The 18,834-nt window shown below is 39.6% G+C and overlaps 1 protein-coding gene across 1 annotated transcript; it reads right to left on the bottom strand.

Moving 5' to 3' along the window:
* Nucleotides 1-14,574: 14,574 nt before the first annotated feature.
* LOC124961950 (isopentenyl-diphosphate delta-isomerase 2-like) lies at nt 14,575-16,852 on the bottom strand. Its single transcript, XM_047521001.1, has 4 exons — nt 16,711-16,852; nt 16,064-16,156; nt 15,502-15,632; nt 14,575-14,892 (listed from the first exon to the last, which is right to left on the bottom strand). Exons 1-4 carry the CDS (start codon nt 16,850-16,852, stop codon nt 14,575-14,577), a joined length of 684 nt encoding a protein of 227 aa, XP_047376957.1.
* Nucleotides 16,853-18,834: the final 1,982 nt, after the last annotated feature.

Here is an 18,834-nt window from a genome sequence, read left to right on the forward strand (position 1 = left end):
TATTGGGAACATAATGATAACTGCTAGAAAAGGTTATATTAAGAAATAATCAGATTCATGTGATATCAGGGAAGGTATTAAGGGAGAAATACCAGGAATCATCTCTCCACCTTGAGAACAATTGAATTGATAAATGTCTGGTGTGACTCTTAGAACTTGAGTCTATTCAACCAGTATACCTTGGTTAATTTCAGCTGTTAGCATAGTAGTGCCTACCTGTCCCCCAAGTCCTATGGCAGGGAGTTATATTTCTAGAGCCACTTAAAAGAGTCAGAGCACTTAAAAGAGTCATCATGCTTGTCTTTCATATTTTGGAATTCTATGTTTTGATTACCTATAGCTACTTCCAGTGATGGATGGATGAACCACCATTATTGTAAATCCCCTCTAGCTACACTATAAGGGAATTAAAGGGTCACTGCTTTCTTTACTTGTCTCCCTCCCCCCCAATTTGGGGCTACACATCTAAGGATTAGGACTTTGAAAAGCTAAGGATAAGGAATTTCAAAAGCAACTGCATGTTCTGGGGAGTTTAGAATGTCATTGCACCTTTCCAAGGAAGAAAGGACACAAGACCTTAAGCTTGTGTATCAAGCTGATCTGTGGCACAGATATCTGAAACAACCAGTAAATAATAAGGAAGCGAAAGAATATGATTTCCATTCACCATATAAGCTTCAGATGTCACGTTTTCCAACAACAAAAACCACAAGGCATACAAAGCATGGCCCATTAAAGTATAATAATAAAGCCATCCTTCATAGCCAACCTAGTAAATAACAAGTTTTTGAACAAGTTTTGAGTATGCTTGAAATTCTGAAGGAGCACGTGGACAAAATCAGGAATTCAAGCATGAATAGAAGAATATCAATAAAATAGAAAACTAGAACTAGTAAAATTCTGGAGCTGAAAGTACAATAACAAATTCACTGGAAATACTTAAAAGCAGATATAAGCAGGAATAAGAATGAATTGGTGAGCTTGTGCACAGAAAATTGAAATCAATTGTCTATGCACAAATTTTCTGTCTGAGATATAGAAAGAAAAAAATGAGCAGAACTTAATGGATCTGTGTATCATCAGATGAAACAGACCAACATGTGCATTGTGACATTTTCAAAATTCAAAAGAGATGGGAAGAAATAACGAGTGATGATTCCCCAAATTTGATGTAAGATATGAAAATTCATGAAAAACCAGAGACCCACACCAAGAATCACAATCAAAACATCTGAAGATGAAGAAGGCAGCAAGAGACAAGTGACTCATCAAATATATAGGATCATAGATATTACTAGATTTTGTAACAGAAATCTTGGAAACCAGGACTGGGAATGTAGCTCCGTGGTAGAGAAATTGCTAGCATGTGTGAGTGTGAGGCCCTGAGTTTAAAAACAGCACTGCAAAAACAAAGATAGAAAAAGTGATCTCAGAGCCCATAAGGTAGCAGGTTGACATATGCAAGAATACTGAATAGTCAACTGAGAATTCTATATCTGGCAAAAACTGCCCTTCCAAAATAAAGGAGAGTTGGGAGCAGTGGCATAGCTATTCAGAGACAGGCAGGAGGATCACAAGTTCAGGGCCAGCCTGGGCAACGTGGCGAGACCCTGTCAAAAAATACAAAGGGCTGAGGGCCTGGCTTAGTGGTAGTGTTACCAGTACACCTAGTCTGCAAGCAATACTAAGGTGAGTCATTTAGTTGGAAATGAACAGACTGAACAAGAAAGACAAATGAAAAGTTATAAAAGAGAGTGTTGTAAATTTGGTTTGTAGCTACTTTAAATTTTCTGGAAACTTTTAGAAATCAAGTTGTTCAGTCTGTGGGTAACAAGATCTATAAAGATGTAATTTGTGATCAGTAACTGCAAGGATGTGTGAATGCAACTGTATAGAAAGAAGGGTTTTGTATACTTTTGGAAGTAAGCGATATAAATTCAAACCAGTGCTGTAATTTTAGGGTGTTGAATAGAATTTCATGGTAACCACAAAGAAAATAGCTGTTAGAATATAGGCAAAAGAAATCAATTAAACACAAAAGACAGTAATGCAAGAATTGAGGGACATAAAAATACCCAATGTAGAACTTTGAAAACAAATACTTTGTCGCTCCCGCCAGCAAGAACGACCCGGAGACGTGATGGGTGGCAAACTTCCCTATTAACAGCTGATTCTTCTTTTTATTTCTTCCCTTTCTGGGAAGTTATTGTCACTTATATAGGTTATATCAACTAATTAGAATATTCACGATATGTGGGGAAAAGATAGACGTATATGGGTATAACTTGAAGCACCTAAGAATCACGCAAGAATCATGCAGAGGCCTTGACCAATTACTGAGACTTCCTCAAGGTGAAGTTAGTTGTATACGTGCAGAATAGCAGTTTTTCAACTGCACTGGCAGCTTGCCAGGCGCCATCTTGGCCAGGCTCCACCTAGGGCCAGGGGTCCGTATGCAACCCCGACAGTTCCCCCTTTTTTCTTTTAAAAGAAAAGCTCGGGACCAAGCCTGTCTTAGGCGGAGTGGTCAACTACCGTCCTTACCCATCATCGGATAACTGTAGAGCATGCTACAGCTCCTGTCTTAGGTCGGTACGGAGTTACCTACTACCTTACCCGTCTGGTCAATGGTCCAGCCTCGCGAGCCACACTTGTGGGGAGCTGCCGGCCTCTAGGGCAGCCATGGCCTGATGGAAGATGATACGATCTCTCGCTTGACTCTGACGCACACGCATGATAGTGCATGAGAGGAAGATAACAGCAATGATCATAAGCATGCATAATGCTCCCATACCAGCCCACTGCTTAATAAAACTGAAAGAGGAGGATAACCAATTTAACACTTCAGACATTGGAGCTACATCAACTCTAGTAGCATTAAGGCTAACAATTTGAGATCTAAGAATAGCAGTAAGATTATCAAATTCATAAGACCAGTTGGTACGTAGCTGAACAGACAAGATTCTAGACAAATCTGCTGCATAGCTGAAGTTATGATAAGCTACAGGTGTAACGCACAGTCCCGCCAGATGATAAATACATCCCACGTTTAACAGTTCCTGTAAAATGTCCATTTGTTCTTGAAGTAAGTCCACTCGCTGGTTCACTAAAAGAATCCCTGCTTTTAAGTGTTGATCCACTGTCTGCTGAGTAGATAAGGCAGTAGCAGTCTGTTGAACCACCTTATTGATTGTGGCTGCAGATTGTACAGACGTAGTTAAGGCTACAGCTGCTGCAGTGGCAGCTGCCGCTGATGCAACTATAGCGGTAATGACTGCTGCGGTGATTCCAAAGTCTCTCTTGTTCCTGGAAAGCAATACTGGCAATTCATCATCTGTAACAGAAACTGGCATAGGCAAGAAGGTAGGAACACACATTAAGTCTGCCAGCAGGAACCTAGAAGCATTTTAACATTGAGAGATAGCACAAATCTGAAGTACAATTGAGAGAAGCAGTTGTTTTGTTACATAGTTGAACTGTTCCTCCTAAGAGACTAAAAAGAGGTAGTAAGTTAGTTTATTCCGTGGAAACACACAAACTGAGCCACAGCTCCAGTAAAGCACTGAGTTACCCTTATTACCCAGAGTTAAAAAACCCCAAACAAAGAGACAAAGAGAAAGTTTATCTTTAGGGGACCTGAAGGTCTCCTCTATTCCCCCTTTTTGTTTATAAAGAGTATTTTTGAGGGTGAGATGTGTATGTTCGACAATACTTTGTTTTTGTGGGTTATAAGGTACATCTGTGGTTAGAGTTATTTTAATTTTAGTGAGGAATTGGTTCTTACCAATTTTAGTTTTTAAAGAAAAATTTAGACTTTATAATGTAGTACAATCTTTAACAGTTGTTTAACCATAATTGTATAAACCCCTATTTTTAAGACAATTGTTTTAAAGAATAAAACTTAAGAGACACAAAGTTAAGAATGAATTGGTGTTTTTAAGAAAACTTTGTTATTTTACCATGTCATTTTACCATATAGATTAAACTTTGGCTTATATCAGAACATTAGTGTTTCACCTTAGGAAAAACCTTAAATAGCTTTAGCTGTTTTACATACATACAACCAACTTAGTTACACACAGATTTGTTGAAACTTGTCCTTTGTTACACACAGACTTTCTTATCCAGAAACATTTCCTTTTACCTTTTACTAAATATATTTCTATACCCAGAACCTTTTATTTATTTATTTATTATTTTTTTTTTTATCTGTTGACACCTTTTTGTTCACATTTTGAAACAACTCTTATGAAATTTCTGAATTTAGATAAATCACCCTATTTTAATAAGATTAAATATTTTGTTGTTTATAGTACCCTTAATTGAAACACAGTTGAAACTTTTGGGACCCTTTATATATAGAATTCCACTTGTTAGGACATAACTTTTAGTAACCTTGTTTTTAGTTTAGTGATGGCACAAAGCAAGTTTAAACCCTTTTATTTACCAACCTATGAAAACACCAATAATGTTTAAGTATGATACCCCATGGAATTTGAGGAGTTAAAAGTACTTGATGTTATTTAACAATTAGCATTTCAACTTTGTAAATTAACCAGACGTCTCTACAAACACATTTGAGTAATCCCATACATGTTAACTCCAATTTATTTATTTTATAAAAACCAAGATATCAGACAAGTGTCCTGAACAGGATCCGTTGCCTCTTTCCTGCTGAAGAAAAGTCCTAGAAGCAATTGATATTAGACATTGTTTAACATTAACATTTTATTAGTTTGACCACCTGGAAACTTGCAAGTTATTTTTTAAAAATATTTTACTTTTATTAGTTTACCCAATTTAAATTGAACCTTTTTAAATCATGTGAATAAAAGTATTTGGATCCATTTTTAAATTTTAATTTTTAGAGCGCTCAGTTTTGACAAAACATGACATTAGACAGCACAACATAAAAACATAACACAAAATTAAAGGCCTTGTAACTTTATAGGTAAATGTTCATTGCAATGAAACAGCTGTTTAAAAACTTCAGTTGAATAAAAAATAGAACTGATCAAAAATAAAATCATTAACCTAGGTATGTAGGATCAAAATTATGAGCTCAAAAATACAGCATTAAAGAAAAAACAAAACAAGAATCCTGAAGAATAAGTTAGTTTTTTGTAGCGGCCCAGGTGTTAAAACGGACACTTTTTTTTTTTCTTCTTTTCTTCTTATCTTTAGGTTACCCCCCTTTTCTCCTTGAGACGCTGTAGTTACATTCCAATGTGGCAGGGGGAGGGAGGATCACCCAGGACTTTTTAACCCCTTTTTTGCCTGGTTGAGAAATCAGGTTAGGTTTGAATGCAGAAAATCAGAAAACATTATTTTTTACTACTTTTAAGGAATGGAGCTGCTGAGCTCTCTGCCTAGGGGGACCCTCCCCTAAACTGATTTTTCTCTTTGTGCTCTGTTTGTGGTTTTATTTGTACTTTCTCCCTTTTTTTTTTTTTTTTTTTTTTTTTTCACTGCGCCACTGCATATTTTTGTAAGCTCAACTCTTTTGAGTAACTCTTTTTTTTTTTTTGTAACGCCTTTTTTTTGTCTTCTAGCTGCTGCCCTATGCCCTCCAATTCCCTTAATGCCTGTTAACTAATTGAACCAGCTTGAGAACACTTTGTTTCTTTACTAATTTTATTTAACTCCATCTCTGAGAGTCCCTCTTCGCTCTCATCAGAATCTGACTGAGCGCTAACAGAGCCCTTTTGTGACTCTTCTTTTACCTTTTCTAACACTTCCTCTCCCTGCGCAACTGCCTTTTGTAAAGCCTCCCGAGGGGAACGCAAACAAGTTCTGACTAATGACCAAACTGCTAACGTCCCTGGGAGCGTTACCGGACAGCGCTTTAAATCTTCCCCCGGGTGTTCCCACTGTGGGATAGTTAACAATCCTTCTTCCAGAAACCAAGGTGAAATCTCCTCTACCTGCTTTAAAAATGCCCAAGCAGTTTGTCTTTAAGGGAGTGCCGTTAGCTTTAAGAATTTCTTTCAAGGGACCTTCCATTCTATATCTAGCAACCTCGTTCCCCATTTTTTGAGGAAACTTTCACCTCTCGTTCCTAGGAACTTTATCACAATCACAATATTATCGTCTCTAGGAAACCTCCCTGTCCACTGACAGATCTGGGTGCACACTTTCACCGATCCGTTGCTCACCTCACTCACCTCTCCGCGGCACGTAAGATTCCCGGGGTTCAGCACCACTTGTCGCTCCCGCCAGCAAGAACGACCCGGAGACGTGATGGGTGGCAAACTTCCTTATTAACAGCTGATTCTTCTTTTTATTTCTTCTTCTTTTTGGGAAGTTATTGTCACTTATATAGGTTATATCAACTAATTAGAATATTCATGATATGTGGGGAAAAGATAGACGTATATGGGTATAACTTGAAGCACCTAAGAATCACGCAAGAATCATGCAGAGGCCTTGACCAATTACTGAGACTTCCTCAAGGTGAAGTTAGTTGTATACGTGCAGAATAGCAGTTTTTCAACTGCACTGGCAGCTTGCCAGGCGCCATCTTGGCCAGGCTCCACCTAGGGCCAGGGGTCCATACGCAACCCCGACAATACTTGGTGACAAAAGCCCTTCCTTATCAATAATTACTGTAACTCTAAATGGATTAACCTCTCCAATCAGAAAACAGATGGGCACAATGAATTTTTTTTAAATATACAAACATGATTCAACTAGAACCTGTCTACAAGGACTTGAGATTCAGAGATGAAATAGTTGAAACTGAAAGGGTGGAAAACATCTCATGCAAATAGTGATGAAAAGAGTACAAACGTGACTATTAGACTATATTAAAGTAGTTTTAAGAGAATGATGAATGTGTATTAATAAAAGTCTCAATAATAATTATAAATATTTGTCTACCTAATAACAGACCTTTAATGAAGCATGCCAGGTGTATAGTACACTCCTGTAATCCCAGCCCCTCAGAAGGCTGAGATGGGAGGATTGCAAGTTCAAGGACAGCCTCAACAAATTAGTGAGGCCTGTCTCAAGAAAAAATGAAAAGGACTGGGACTATAGCTCAGTGGTAGAGCACCCCTGGGGTCCAATCCATAGTACAACTAAAAATAAGTAAAACAAGAATATGTGAAGCAAAAATTGAAAATTAAAGGAATAGGTCTCTAGTAACATTTGGAAACTTTAATACACTGCTTTTAATTATGGATAGGAAGTAGACAGAAGTTGGGTAATGGAGGAGTTGACAGTACAGTAAGCCAACTAGATCAAATATATATATATATATATATATATATATATATATATATATATATATATAACATTGTACCCAACAACAAATACACATTCTTCACAAATGCAAATGGGACATTCTCCAGGATAGACCATATGTTAGGCCACAAATAAATCTCAGTAGACTTTAAAAGGTAGACAAGCAAAGTATCTTCACCCACAACAGTATGAGGTGAAATGTTAGTAACAGAAGGAATTGTGGAAAATTCAACAGTGTGTGGAAATTAACATACTATTGAACAACCAGCAGGGTTAAAAAAAAAAGAAATCATAAGGGCATTTAGAAAATATTTTGAGCCAAATGGAAACAAAATGCGTCAAAACTTATTAAAGAAGTTGTTATGAACTGTAACATGCCCTTCCCATTGAAGTCCTGACCTCCAATATGAGTAGTTAGAGAGAGTTACAGATAGGTGGTACTTAAGGTTAAATGAAGTGATAAATGTCCCCATAGAGTCACCAGAGAACTCTGAATGTGTGCATAAACAAAAGGTCAGTTAGGCTCACATCAAGAAGGTAAGAAAGTGGTCATCTAAAAGCCAACAGGAAAAGCTTCAACAAGAAGTGACCAAGAAGTGACCATGAAGTGTTCCTGACTTCCTAGTCTCCGGAATTCTGAAAAAATTTCTGTTGTTTACAAACAACCCAATGTGCCTTTTTTTTTTTTTTTTTTTTTTTTAAATGGTGACCTGAGTTAAAACAGAAGTGCTTGGTGGAAAATTTATAGCAGGAAATGCTTTTATTCAAAAAAAGACCAGATCAAGAACTTGCTTTACAACTTGAACAGATAAAGAACAAATTAAACCCAAAGATACTAGAAGTAAAGAAATAGAGCCAGAGTAGTGGTACATGCCTGTAACCACAGTTACTTGGGAGGCTGAAGCAAGAGGATCAATTTCAAGGCCAGACTGGGCAACTTGGTGACACCCTGCCTCAAATTAAGAATGTATCACAGTGAATTTCACCTTTACATTATTCATAATACACTAATTTAAAAAAAAAGATGATTAGAGGAAAGGGAAGGGAACAGGGGGAGGGAGGAAGAAGGGAAAGGAGAAGTACTAGGGACTGAAGAGGAGCAAATTACATTTTGTTCTTGTCTGTGTCAAAATGAATACTAATATTATTTATAAATAAAATGAGCTAATGCAAAAGAAAAAATAATAAGGACTGGGGATGAAACTCAGTGGTAGAGTGCTTACCTAGTATTTACAAAGCCCTGGATTGACCTCAGTAAAATGAATGAAACCAGAGTTGGTTCTTTGAAAAGATTAGTAAAAAGTACATCTAGCTAGACTGAGAAAAAAGATAGATAATTAAAATCAAGTGAAGATGGGAACATCACTTCTGATTCTATAGAAATAAAAAGGAGTATAAAGGAATACTATGAACAAGTGTATCCAACAAGTTGGGTAACACATGAAATGGAAAAATTCTTAGAAATGCAAAATGGGCTGGGGTGATAGCTCAGTCGGTAGAGTGCTTGTCTTGCAAGCCCAGGGCCCTGGGTTCAATTCCCGGCACTGCAAAAACAAAAAACAAAAAACAAAACAAACAAACAAAAAAACTGAAGACAATCATCAGGAAATAGTAAATTTGAATAAACCTATAATTAACAAGGAAATTTAATCGGTAATCAAAAACCTCTCAACATTTTAAAGACTGGGGAACTACCTCAACCTAATAAAGGTCAGATATGGTGAAATCCTCAGCTAACATTGTAATGGTGAAAGATGGAATATTTTACATTTAAGATCAGTAGAAAGGCAAAAAAGCCCACTCCTCCCTGTCTGGTTTAATATACTACTGGAGATGTAACCAGAGCAATTAGATAAGATAAAGAAAAACAGATCAGAAGTGGTAAGAATGACATAAAATCTCTTTTTACAGATCCTAAAGATTACAGAGACAGAGAGATAGAAAACATGATTTCTGCGAAGTTGTAGGATACAAACTCCACATGAGAAATTCAGCTCTATTATACACCAGCAATGACCAATTCAAAAAGCAAATTAAGAAAACAATCCTATTTACATTAGCATCAAAATGAATGAATACTTAGGAATAAACTTAACCAAGAAGGAAAAAGACTGAAAACTACAAAATACAATAAAAATAAATCAAAGGAAATTCAAAAACCCAGAAGGAGGCAAGGGAGGCAGGGAGAAGGAAGCCATCAAATGTTCCCAGATGGGAAGTCCATAAACTTGAAGAGATCTACAGATTCAGTGCAATCTCTATTAAAATCTCATGAGATTTTTATTTCTTTTTTTACACAAATATGAAAAAAATCCTGAAATTAATATGAAATCTTATGGAACCCCCAATAGCCAAAACAATCTTGAAACAGAAGAAAAATGTTGGGGAACTCATGTTCTTATTTTTAAAAATACTACAAAAGCAATAGTAATAAAGACATTGTGGTAGTGTCCTAAAGGCAGATGTGTAGACCAATGGAACAGATAGAACCCCAAAATAAAACCTTCCACACACAGTCAAATGACCTCGATAAGGAGACCAAGACTAAACTAAACAGGAGATGGAGAGTCTCTCCAACACAATTTTGGGAAAACCATATGTACAAGCAGAACGACTCTTCCTCATATGACAATACAAAAATACAACTGAAGCTGGGTGTGGTGGTGTGTGCCTGTAATCCCATCTGTTCAGGAGACTAAGGCAGGAGGATCACAACCCAAGGCCAACTTGGGCAATTGAGTGAGATCTTATCTCAAGGAGATATAAAAAGCAGTTGGGCAAAGTGATACATGCCTATAATGACAGCTACTCAGGAGGCTGAGCTGGAGGATGGGAAGTTTGAGAACAACCTAAGGAACATAGGGAGAACTTGTTTCAAAATAAAAATAAAAGGTCTGGATACACAGCTCAGTGGTGGAGGCCCAGGGTTAAAAAATAAAACAAAACAAAACAAAAAAACAAAAAAAAAAAAAAAAAAAAAAAAGAAGAAGGAAGAAGAGAAGGAGGAGGAGGAAGAAGAAAAACCCACTCTAAAAGAGTTAAAGACCTATTACATTGGATTTGGCAATGGTTTCTTGAAAACACCAAAAGCAACAGGCAACTAAAGCAAAATTAGACAAATAGAACTATATTAATATATAAATTTTTTGCATCAAAGGACACTGCAAACAGAGTGAAAAGACACCATACAGAATGGGAGAAAATATTTGCAAAATCCATGTATGATAAGGGATTCACATCCATAATAAATAAGTAAAATTCAACAACAACAACAAATCAATTCAAGTATAGGCAAAGGACTTTAGACATTTCTCCAAAGAGGATCCACAAATGGTCAAATAAGTACATGAAAAGATGTTCAGCATCACCTAGTCATTAGGGAAATGCAAATAAGAAGACCACAGTGGTGAGATACTACTGCTTTCTAGCCATTAGGATGGCTAAATCGAAAAAAGAAAAAACAACAAAAATTTAAAAAGTGTTGAAGATGTTGTGAAGTTGAAATCCTTGTTCATTGCTGATGTGAATTCGAACTAATGCAAATGTTGTAGAAGTCAGGATGATGGTTTCCCAGAAAGTTAACCAGAATGATAATGATCCAACATTTCCATTTCCACATAAATACCCCAAAGAATCAAAAGCAGGATGCAAACAGATATTGTATCTTCATATTCATGGCAGTGTCATTTGCAATAGCCAAAAGGTGGAAAGAATCAAATGTCCATCAACAGATGAATTGCTAAACAAAAATATGATATACACGGCATTGAAATAGTATTCAGCCTTGAAAAGAATGTCACTTGGACACCTGCTAAAACATGACTGAACCTGGAAGATATTATGCTAAGTATAAGCAAAAGGAAAAAGAAGAGACTCTCACACTCTGAGAGAGATGATCTACTGGGTGAATATTAACCAGAGAGATTGTCCTAAGGGTAAGCGTTTTAGTCCTTGTGACCAAAACACCTGACAAGAACAGCTTAGAGGAGAAAAAAATTATTTTAGCTCACAGTATCAGAGATCTCAGTCCATGCTCACCTGACTCCATTGCTGTAGGTCCAGGGTCAGGCGTATCATGGGGGAAGGGTGTGGCAGAAGAAAGCTACCCAAGCCCTACCTGCCTACAGGTACTACCCGTTAGTTCATTCAAACTAGGATGAACTGATTAGGTTACATCTCTCATAATCCAATCATTTCACCTCTGAATATTCCTGCATTAATATAGGAGTTTTTTGGGGGGATACCTCATATCCAAACCATAGCACTGTTTTCAGTTGTTGCCTGAATTGATAAGATTCTTTCATGGTTTTTGTTTTGTTTGATACCTTGGGAATGCTCCAAGTGAGAGCTAGGAATGAGGGAGAGAAGAAAAGCAAAAATAGAGGTAATTTCAGATCTGCAGGAGACGATAAAGAAAATTAACTGTTGAAAGGCACCATCAGCAAGGGGTGCCGGGGTGTTTCAAGCTGCCCTTTCAAAGGAGGATTGAGTGCTTTGTACCTTCTCAGCATGCAGACAGTCACAGTGCACATTTGTAGGGTCTCATTAGGATTTAAATCTTAATGTCACCCAAAGTTCGTGTGTTGAAGGCTTGGTCCCCAGAGCATTCAGAGGTGGGGCCTTGGGAGGTGATGGGATCCTGAGGGCTCTGACCTCATCAATGACTTAATCTGCTGATGGATTCATAGCTTAATGGGCTCTCAGGGGGTGGTGGGAACTTCAGGATGTGGAGCGGATGGGAGGGTCACTGAGGGCTGTTTTGTACCTGGGCCCTTCCTCCCCTCCTTTCTCTCAGCTTCCAAGAGGTGAGCAGTTCTGCTCTACCACACACTCCCTACCGAGATGTTCTGCCTCGCCTCGGGCCCAGTAGCTACAGAGCGCAGTGACCATGGGCTGGCACTTCTGAAACGTGAGCCAGAATAAATCCTTCCTCTTTTAAGTTGATTTTCTCAGGTATTTGTAATAGTGACAGAAAGCTAATGCAGAAAATTGACATGTTAGGGGTGTTACCCAAATGCATGTTCTTAGAGGACAGAGCCAGACCCAGTGGGGCTGGACCCAAGCTGTTGGCTAAGGCAGCTGACCCTGTCCAGTGCTCGGGTTTCTGCAGAGTTGACGGGAGGCTCGGGCCCCAGGCACACTTCTTTGCAGGCTGCAGTGCCCAATTGCTGGTTCCGTCAGTTAGAGGAAGTCTAAAAATTTGCCACCATGATAAACATATTCTCACTCTTGGATGGCGCCTTTGACCTTAAATACTTCGGTATGCATGTTCTTAAAACCACATGCATTGACTTACATAATGAATCTACAGCTATTCAAACCAGGAAATCAACACTGATACTGTACTATTGTCTACTCTATAGACATTCTGCAACTTTCACACATCCTTCCCAAAACGTGTTTTAGAGCAAACTAGAGCATTCATTACAATCAGCGGTCACCTGGTCTCATCTAGTCTGTCACACTGCTCAGATTTTATTTGCCTTTCATCTTATGACATTAATGTTTTTGAAAAAATTAGCAGTTACTTTGTAAATGCTCAGTTTGAAATTGCCTGCTTTCCCCCCTCATTATTAGATGCAAGTTATGCTGCCACTTCCTTTTTTTTTTCCCCCCTTTTTTTGGGTGCTGGGGATTGAACCCAGGACCTTGTGCTTACAAGGCAAGCACTCTACCGACTGAGCTATCTCCCCAGCCCCTGCTGCTTCCATTTTTAAAGAAAGACCACAGAAGCATTGTGTCTTCTCAGTGTGCGATATCAGAGCCGCAAGAGTTGATTTGTCCCTGTCGGTCGGTCACATGGCTAAGGTAGTGCTCTCAACAGTAGAGAAAGTAAAATAAATTAAAGGTGGTCCTTGAAGCTGAAGATATTAACGTCCTGAGAAAGAGTGCTTCCTTCACAAGGGTGAAATGTATGTATTAAATCTTCTCAACAGTGTGCAGGGAGGTTTTGGTAGGAACATCAGAGTCTAGAAAGAACAGAGATGCTCCTGTGGTGCACTCCCAGATTCTTCCAGTGAAAGTCCAGCAGGATAAATATTTTGTGTGTAAACATTGCAACAGAACAGGAAAAAGAACAGAGAAAAGGTCCTGGAATTCTAATGACAGAATTCATTTGTTGTAATTCCATCTTGAAACTCAATTTTGTAAATTCATTATTGGAATAATGACCCCAAGAATGTAGGCCTTGAAATTCTCAGAGAAGGATCAGGCAACTTCCACTTGATTTTTATTAATTTCCGAGAGAATGATCTAATACAAATAGCAAAAGTTGTTTTTTTTTTTTTTTTTTTTTTGCGGTGCTGGGGATTGAACCCAGAGCTATCGCCCCAGTCCACAAATAGCAAAAGTTTTAACAAGCATTTGAAATAAAATTGTTCTCTCAGTCAAAATAATTTAAAGAAATCAATGAATTAAAATAGAACTTTTTCAAATTTTCTGATGATCTAAAGTTTTGCATTTTTAACATATTTCCTGTGAGCTGTAGTAGTGTGAAATGGACAATGAACATTTTGTTTTTTCACTAGTGGTATTGAACCCAGGGTCTCACACATGCTAGGCAAGCACTCTGCCCCTGAACTGTATTCCCCAACTCCCTTTTTTTTTTCTTTTTTTTGAGACAGGGTCTCACAGAGTTGCCCAGGTTGACCTTGAATTTACAATCCTCCAGCCTCAACCTCCTGAGAAGCTGGGATTGCAGGTGTATGCCACTATGCCCAGCAACAATAAATATTTTAATAAATGTAAGCATAATAACATTTTAGTGAAAGGTTCCTGTCTTTATCTTGAAGGAAATTAAGCAATTTTGTATGAAAACAGGTCCATGTTTTGTGTTGTAGGTCAGTACTGGCTAATGGGAAAAAACAGGAAGCAAGTGTAATTATGTTGTTTAACTCATCAAACAGCAAGTGGTTTTTATTGAATTTATAAACCCTATTAAAACTAACCAAGTGCATTTATTTTTCATATATGTTACCATCATGCAGGATATATGTCCATAAATGGGGAAATTGTGCAAGTACAAATCAAAGCACTGCAGAGAAGTCAACCTGGGGAGCAGGTACGTGCACACCTGGAATGGACAGGATCTGACAAGGGAGAGTGTAGCCACCAGGGGAAAGCATTAGCAGAAAAAAGACATTTTGTAATTGAAAAACTACAAAAGATGGACGAACATAAAGGAGCAATTGGGTAAAACTGAGCAGTCAAATCTCAACCTAGTGGAAGCAATAAAGGTTTTCACCACTTGGTTTCTGTAACCTCACCCTTGTCTGCATATATGCTATTTTAACCATGGGGTTGGGATGACCCGCTGCGTTGAACATCTCTTCACTGTCCATATATTTTGTCAGCTTCCACGAATGCAGAGACATCAGACAAATGAGCCCACCACTTGAACAGGAAGTCCTCTGCGTTGTTCCTCAACCATGGGGTGACCTTCTCCTGCCCTCTGGCCGCCCTGTCCAGCAGCTCCGCCAGCTCCTCCCGGCTCACGTAGCGGTAGTCTTTGACTTCCCTGGGATCTGGGTTCACTGTGAGGTTCTTCCTCACCAATAGAAGGTAGCCAACTTCATGGTCTCCCCAGAGAGCATCCGATTGACACTTGTGGTAAATCCGTACCATAAAAATTATATCCTTTATAGAAATCTGTATCAAAGTTGATCCAGTGTTAAGTCAGTAATAGAGAAAAGAAGATTTTAGATAAACACAGTGCATTCTTTTTGTCATTCAGAAAATGTGTACACTGCACCCACTGAGTGTCACAGACTGTCAACTTTAAGTGGTGGGTAGGTCATAAGGAAGAGGGTGCAATTCCCGGCCAAGGAGCATCCTTCCTTTCTCCTCCCTCACTCCCTCCCTACTTCCTCCCTCCTGCCCTTCCTTCCTTCTGCATACAGTGAAAATCACATGAACAAGAAAATGAGAAGACTAAGCAAAGTTTTATGGATTGTGTACATGTTTGTTTTATCAATCAATTTCTTTTCAGAACAATGATAAAAGAAACTCTTGCTCTCTAGTATAGTGACTTGTTTCACAGACTGTCCTGAGCCACAACTGCTGCTGACCTGCAGAAACTGTTTACTATGGTAAGTATGTGCCCTGTAAGTTCAGCGGCCACTTCCCAAGGAACAGCATTTGGATGAATGAAAGAGTGACGTCCTCGGCATGGGGTAGCTAGACGTGGATGACAGATTCAGGAACACCTCCAAAAGCTCCTCGGGTCCCCCTGTATCTCTTTCTGGGGGTCCCTGGTACCTGCTCCGGGGGAATTCCCAGCTCAGCCTGCAGGCGTCTCAGGGCAGCCCTCCTCACTCCCAAGGCGTCCTTTTCCTCCAGTTCTGCAGGGCTGTACAACGGGTGACTAGAACAGGAGTCGGAAAAATGCCCTGGAAAAAAGCACAAAGCACCCGCATTATTGGGAGTTTCCTTTTTGCTAACTGAGGTAATTTCCTTCCTAACCATTGTTTAGAGGATAAAGTAGATTTAATTCTGACTTACCACCTCAGCATCAGTTCATCTTCCCAGGTCAAAGACTTGGTCCAACATCATTCACATTAAGCTCTCAAATTTTTAGAAATAGGAAGTCTTTTCATTGCCCCAACTTCATTGCATTTCTAAGAGAGATGGGCCTCCCCAATTCCCTGACACAATTTCAGTTATTAAATGATGGCAATTTAATGTCCTTCCATTTTCATTTGGAGTGGGACTGTTCAGTCAAAAGAGCTTTGATGGGTTTGCTAATTAACCAACCCTCATGTGTTCCCCAAAGCACAAGCCAGAAATCGGTGTCCCTGAGACTTCACCCGAGCCGGCTCACCAGGAAAGGTGTACTTGGCGTCTGATCGCTGCTGGATCAAGAGCTGGTCATCAGTATTGAAGAGCACCACGCTGAAGCCTCGGTGGATCAGTCCTGCAACGGGTGCACCAGTTAACACCCAGCGAGATCCAGCACGGTCTGCCCTCTCTTCCTGTCACCCGGCTCAGGCAGTGGCAGCACCGAGAGCTGGTGCCTGTGTGGGGCAAATATGCCATGCCTGCTGCTGGACGCCTGGCTACTCAGTACCTCTGTCACCTCAGCGACTCTTGGGAGTTGGGACTGTAATTTCCCTCCATTGGTAAATAAGAAAACTAGACAGCAAAGAAGTGAGCACTTCACGCGGCGGGAACACCGATGGAGGATTTAGCCTAGCAGTCGAGCCTCAACCCCAGGCGCTGACCCTGCTGCTGCTCTTATTGCCCCTCTGCCCAGGCAGATGAACAATCCAGTGGTGCAAAGTGACTTATGCTCTGGAGCGTGTCCCCCATGCACGTGACTACCGCTTCCCGAGTCTTCTCCACGGCATTGCAAAGGCAGTTGTAGCACGCTGCAGACCGGCTGGTCCTCAAGGGTCTCCTCGAAGACCTCCTTCAGGGCCTTGTCAGATGAGAGGGGCCCATGGCGCAGTCTGCGCTCCTGCGGCTTACCCTTCTCGATGCTCTCGTTCAGGTGGCAGTTCCTCTTGGTTTCGGCTCCGATGACCCGATCCTGCTTGTCAATGACGATGCACATCTCCTCCAGCCGTTGGGTCTGGAGTTCATCAAGGTGAGTCATGCTTTCCTGGGACATACCTGCAAGCACAGGTTGGCTGAGGAAGGGGCGCTCTCACACCTTTCCCAGGACACGAAAAGGGAAAGAGAACTTACGGCTAGATCCTCCCACCGATGATGTCGGTCACACAAACCAGAAGCACAATTGTGTGTAGAGAGGAATGTTCTACGATTTGGCATTTAGCTATACTGGAAACTTAAAGCATGCTCACATTTCTGATTTTTATTGTCCCACAGGGCTTTGGAAATCCTTGTCTGGTAGGAATAATCTCTTTTGAGATGAAGATAAGATAAAACACACCTGTGTGGATTCAACCCGCATTATCCCTCTCCGGGTCTTCTTTTTGTTTGTTGTCTTTCATTTTATGCTCGCCTTGTTCCAAAAAGGATTTTAGGCAATATGTGGAATTGGAGAAATAAAACAACAATTCCCAATGCAACTTAACTGCAAATTAGAAGGTGTTTGTCTTAAGGAGACTGGGAGGTGAGAGGCCATGAGCTGGAGAGAGCGAAACACAGCAGCAACTGAAAAGGTCTGAAGTGCTGTCTACGAAGTGAGGGTTCAGGGCAAAGAGAAACACAGGCTCTCACCTCCTCCTCTGGCGTGGTCTTGGAAAACTGGAAGCAGCGATGTACAACCCCAGCCTCAGCTCGTCCCTTATATATGGCTTCACATGTGGGCTAATCTAAGTCTTTCTGTTCTGCGTGAAGGTGTTTCCAAATGTGGTAGGTTGAAAAAGCAGTACACGCCCTTCCCTTACCCACCAAAGACCAGTCTGAAGGTTGCAGGTTTTTCAGGCATCAGCATAAAATTAAGAATAAAAGTGACAGGTTTGCAATCTCAGTACTGGGTTCTGTGTGTTTAATACTCAGTCAAGTTGATTTTTATTCACTCTTCCCGGCCTATCAGCAGTACCACGGAACTGTCAGAGAAAAGTCAGACTACATTTAAAACCCAGAGGACAATGAAACACTGTTCAAAAGAGATGCACTTTAAAATGACAGAAAAATTGAACGTAAAAGAACAAAACAGGAAAGAAATCCATCAAATAAGAATTTGATGCAAATTTTAAAAATAGATGAGATAGCAATTTGAAACCTTTATTTACAAAGGAGATTTAGAGAAATCCACAATGATAGTGTGATGCTTTACATCTCAAATAAAATAATGAGATAAAATAGAAAAAGCACACACCTGTGATCTTGGGAGCAACTTTGGAGGCTGAGGCAAAAGGATTGCAAGTTGGAGGCCAACCTCAGCAACTTAGGGAGGCCCTAAGCAACTTAATGAGACTCTGTCCCAAAATGGAAAAATAAAAGGGGCTGGGGATGTGGCTCAGTGGTAGAGAGTCCCTGGCTTCAATCTCCAGTACCAAGAAGAAGGAGAAGAAGAAGTAGCAGCTAAAAACAATAGGCACAATTAACTACTGTCATAACAAAACTCTTGGAGCACAAAAAACTTTTCAGTAAGTTCTAAAAACAGTTATTATATGGGTCAGTCACATGCTCCACCACAATGCAAAAACATTAGAACGTCAATGGCAAAGAAAGAGACATATTCTATCCTATCAGAAATAGAAAAGTATTATCTCCAGATCAGAAAACTGGGAATGGAAGAACAATGAAGATCACATAGCAAAAACTGTGGGTACTGCTCAACTGTAATGAAAGAACTGTGGGACCTACGTGTATTTACTCCCAGATGTGGAAAAATGATACGGAACCGAACGTGTCTGAGAATTGTTAACAAGATGAGGATATTTTATAAATTAATTCCATAATTATAGTAAAGGGACTTAACTCTTCCTTTCAGAGATGTGCAAATCAAGAAGATAAAGGATAAGACTACTGAGAATTTGAATAACGATATGCTTGACCGAGTATGTTTTTATATGATGAAGAGAAAAAATATGTATATTATCATAGAAAAAAATGCATATTATCATAGATTGAGTCCTTGTGCTAGGGGCACAAAGAAACGAGGACCATGCAGTCAGGGAG

This window comes from Sciurus carolinensis, chromosome 12 (assembly GCF_902686445.1).
Source record: "Sciurus carolinensis chromosome 12, mSciCar1.2, whole genome shotgun sequence".
Classification (NCBI taxonomy): Eukaryota; Metazoa; Chordata; class Mammalia; order Rodentia; family Sciuridae; genus Sciurus; species Sciurus carolinensis.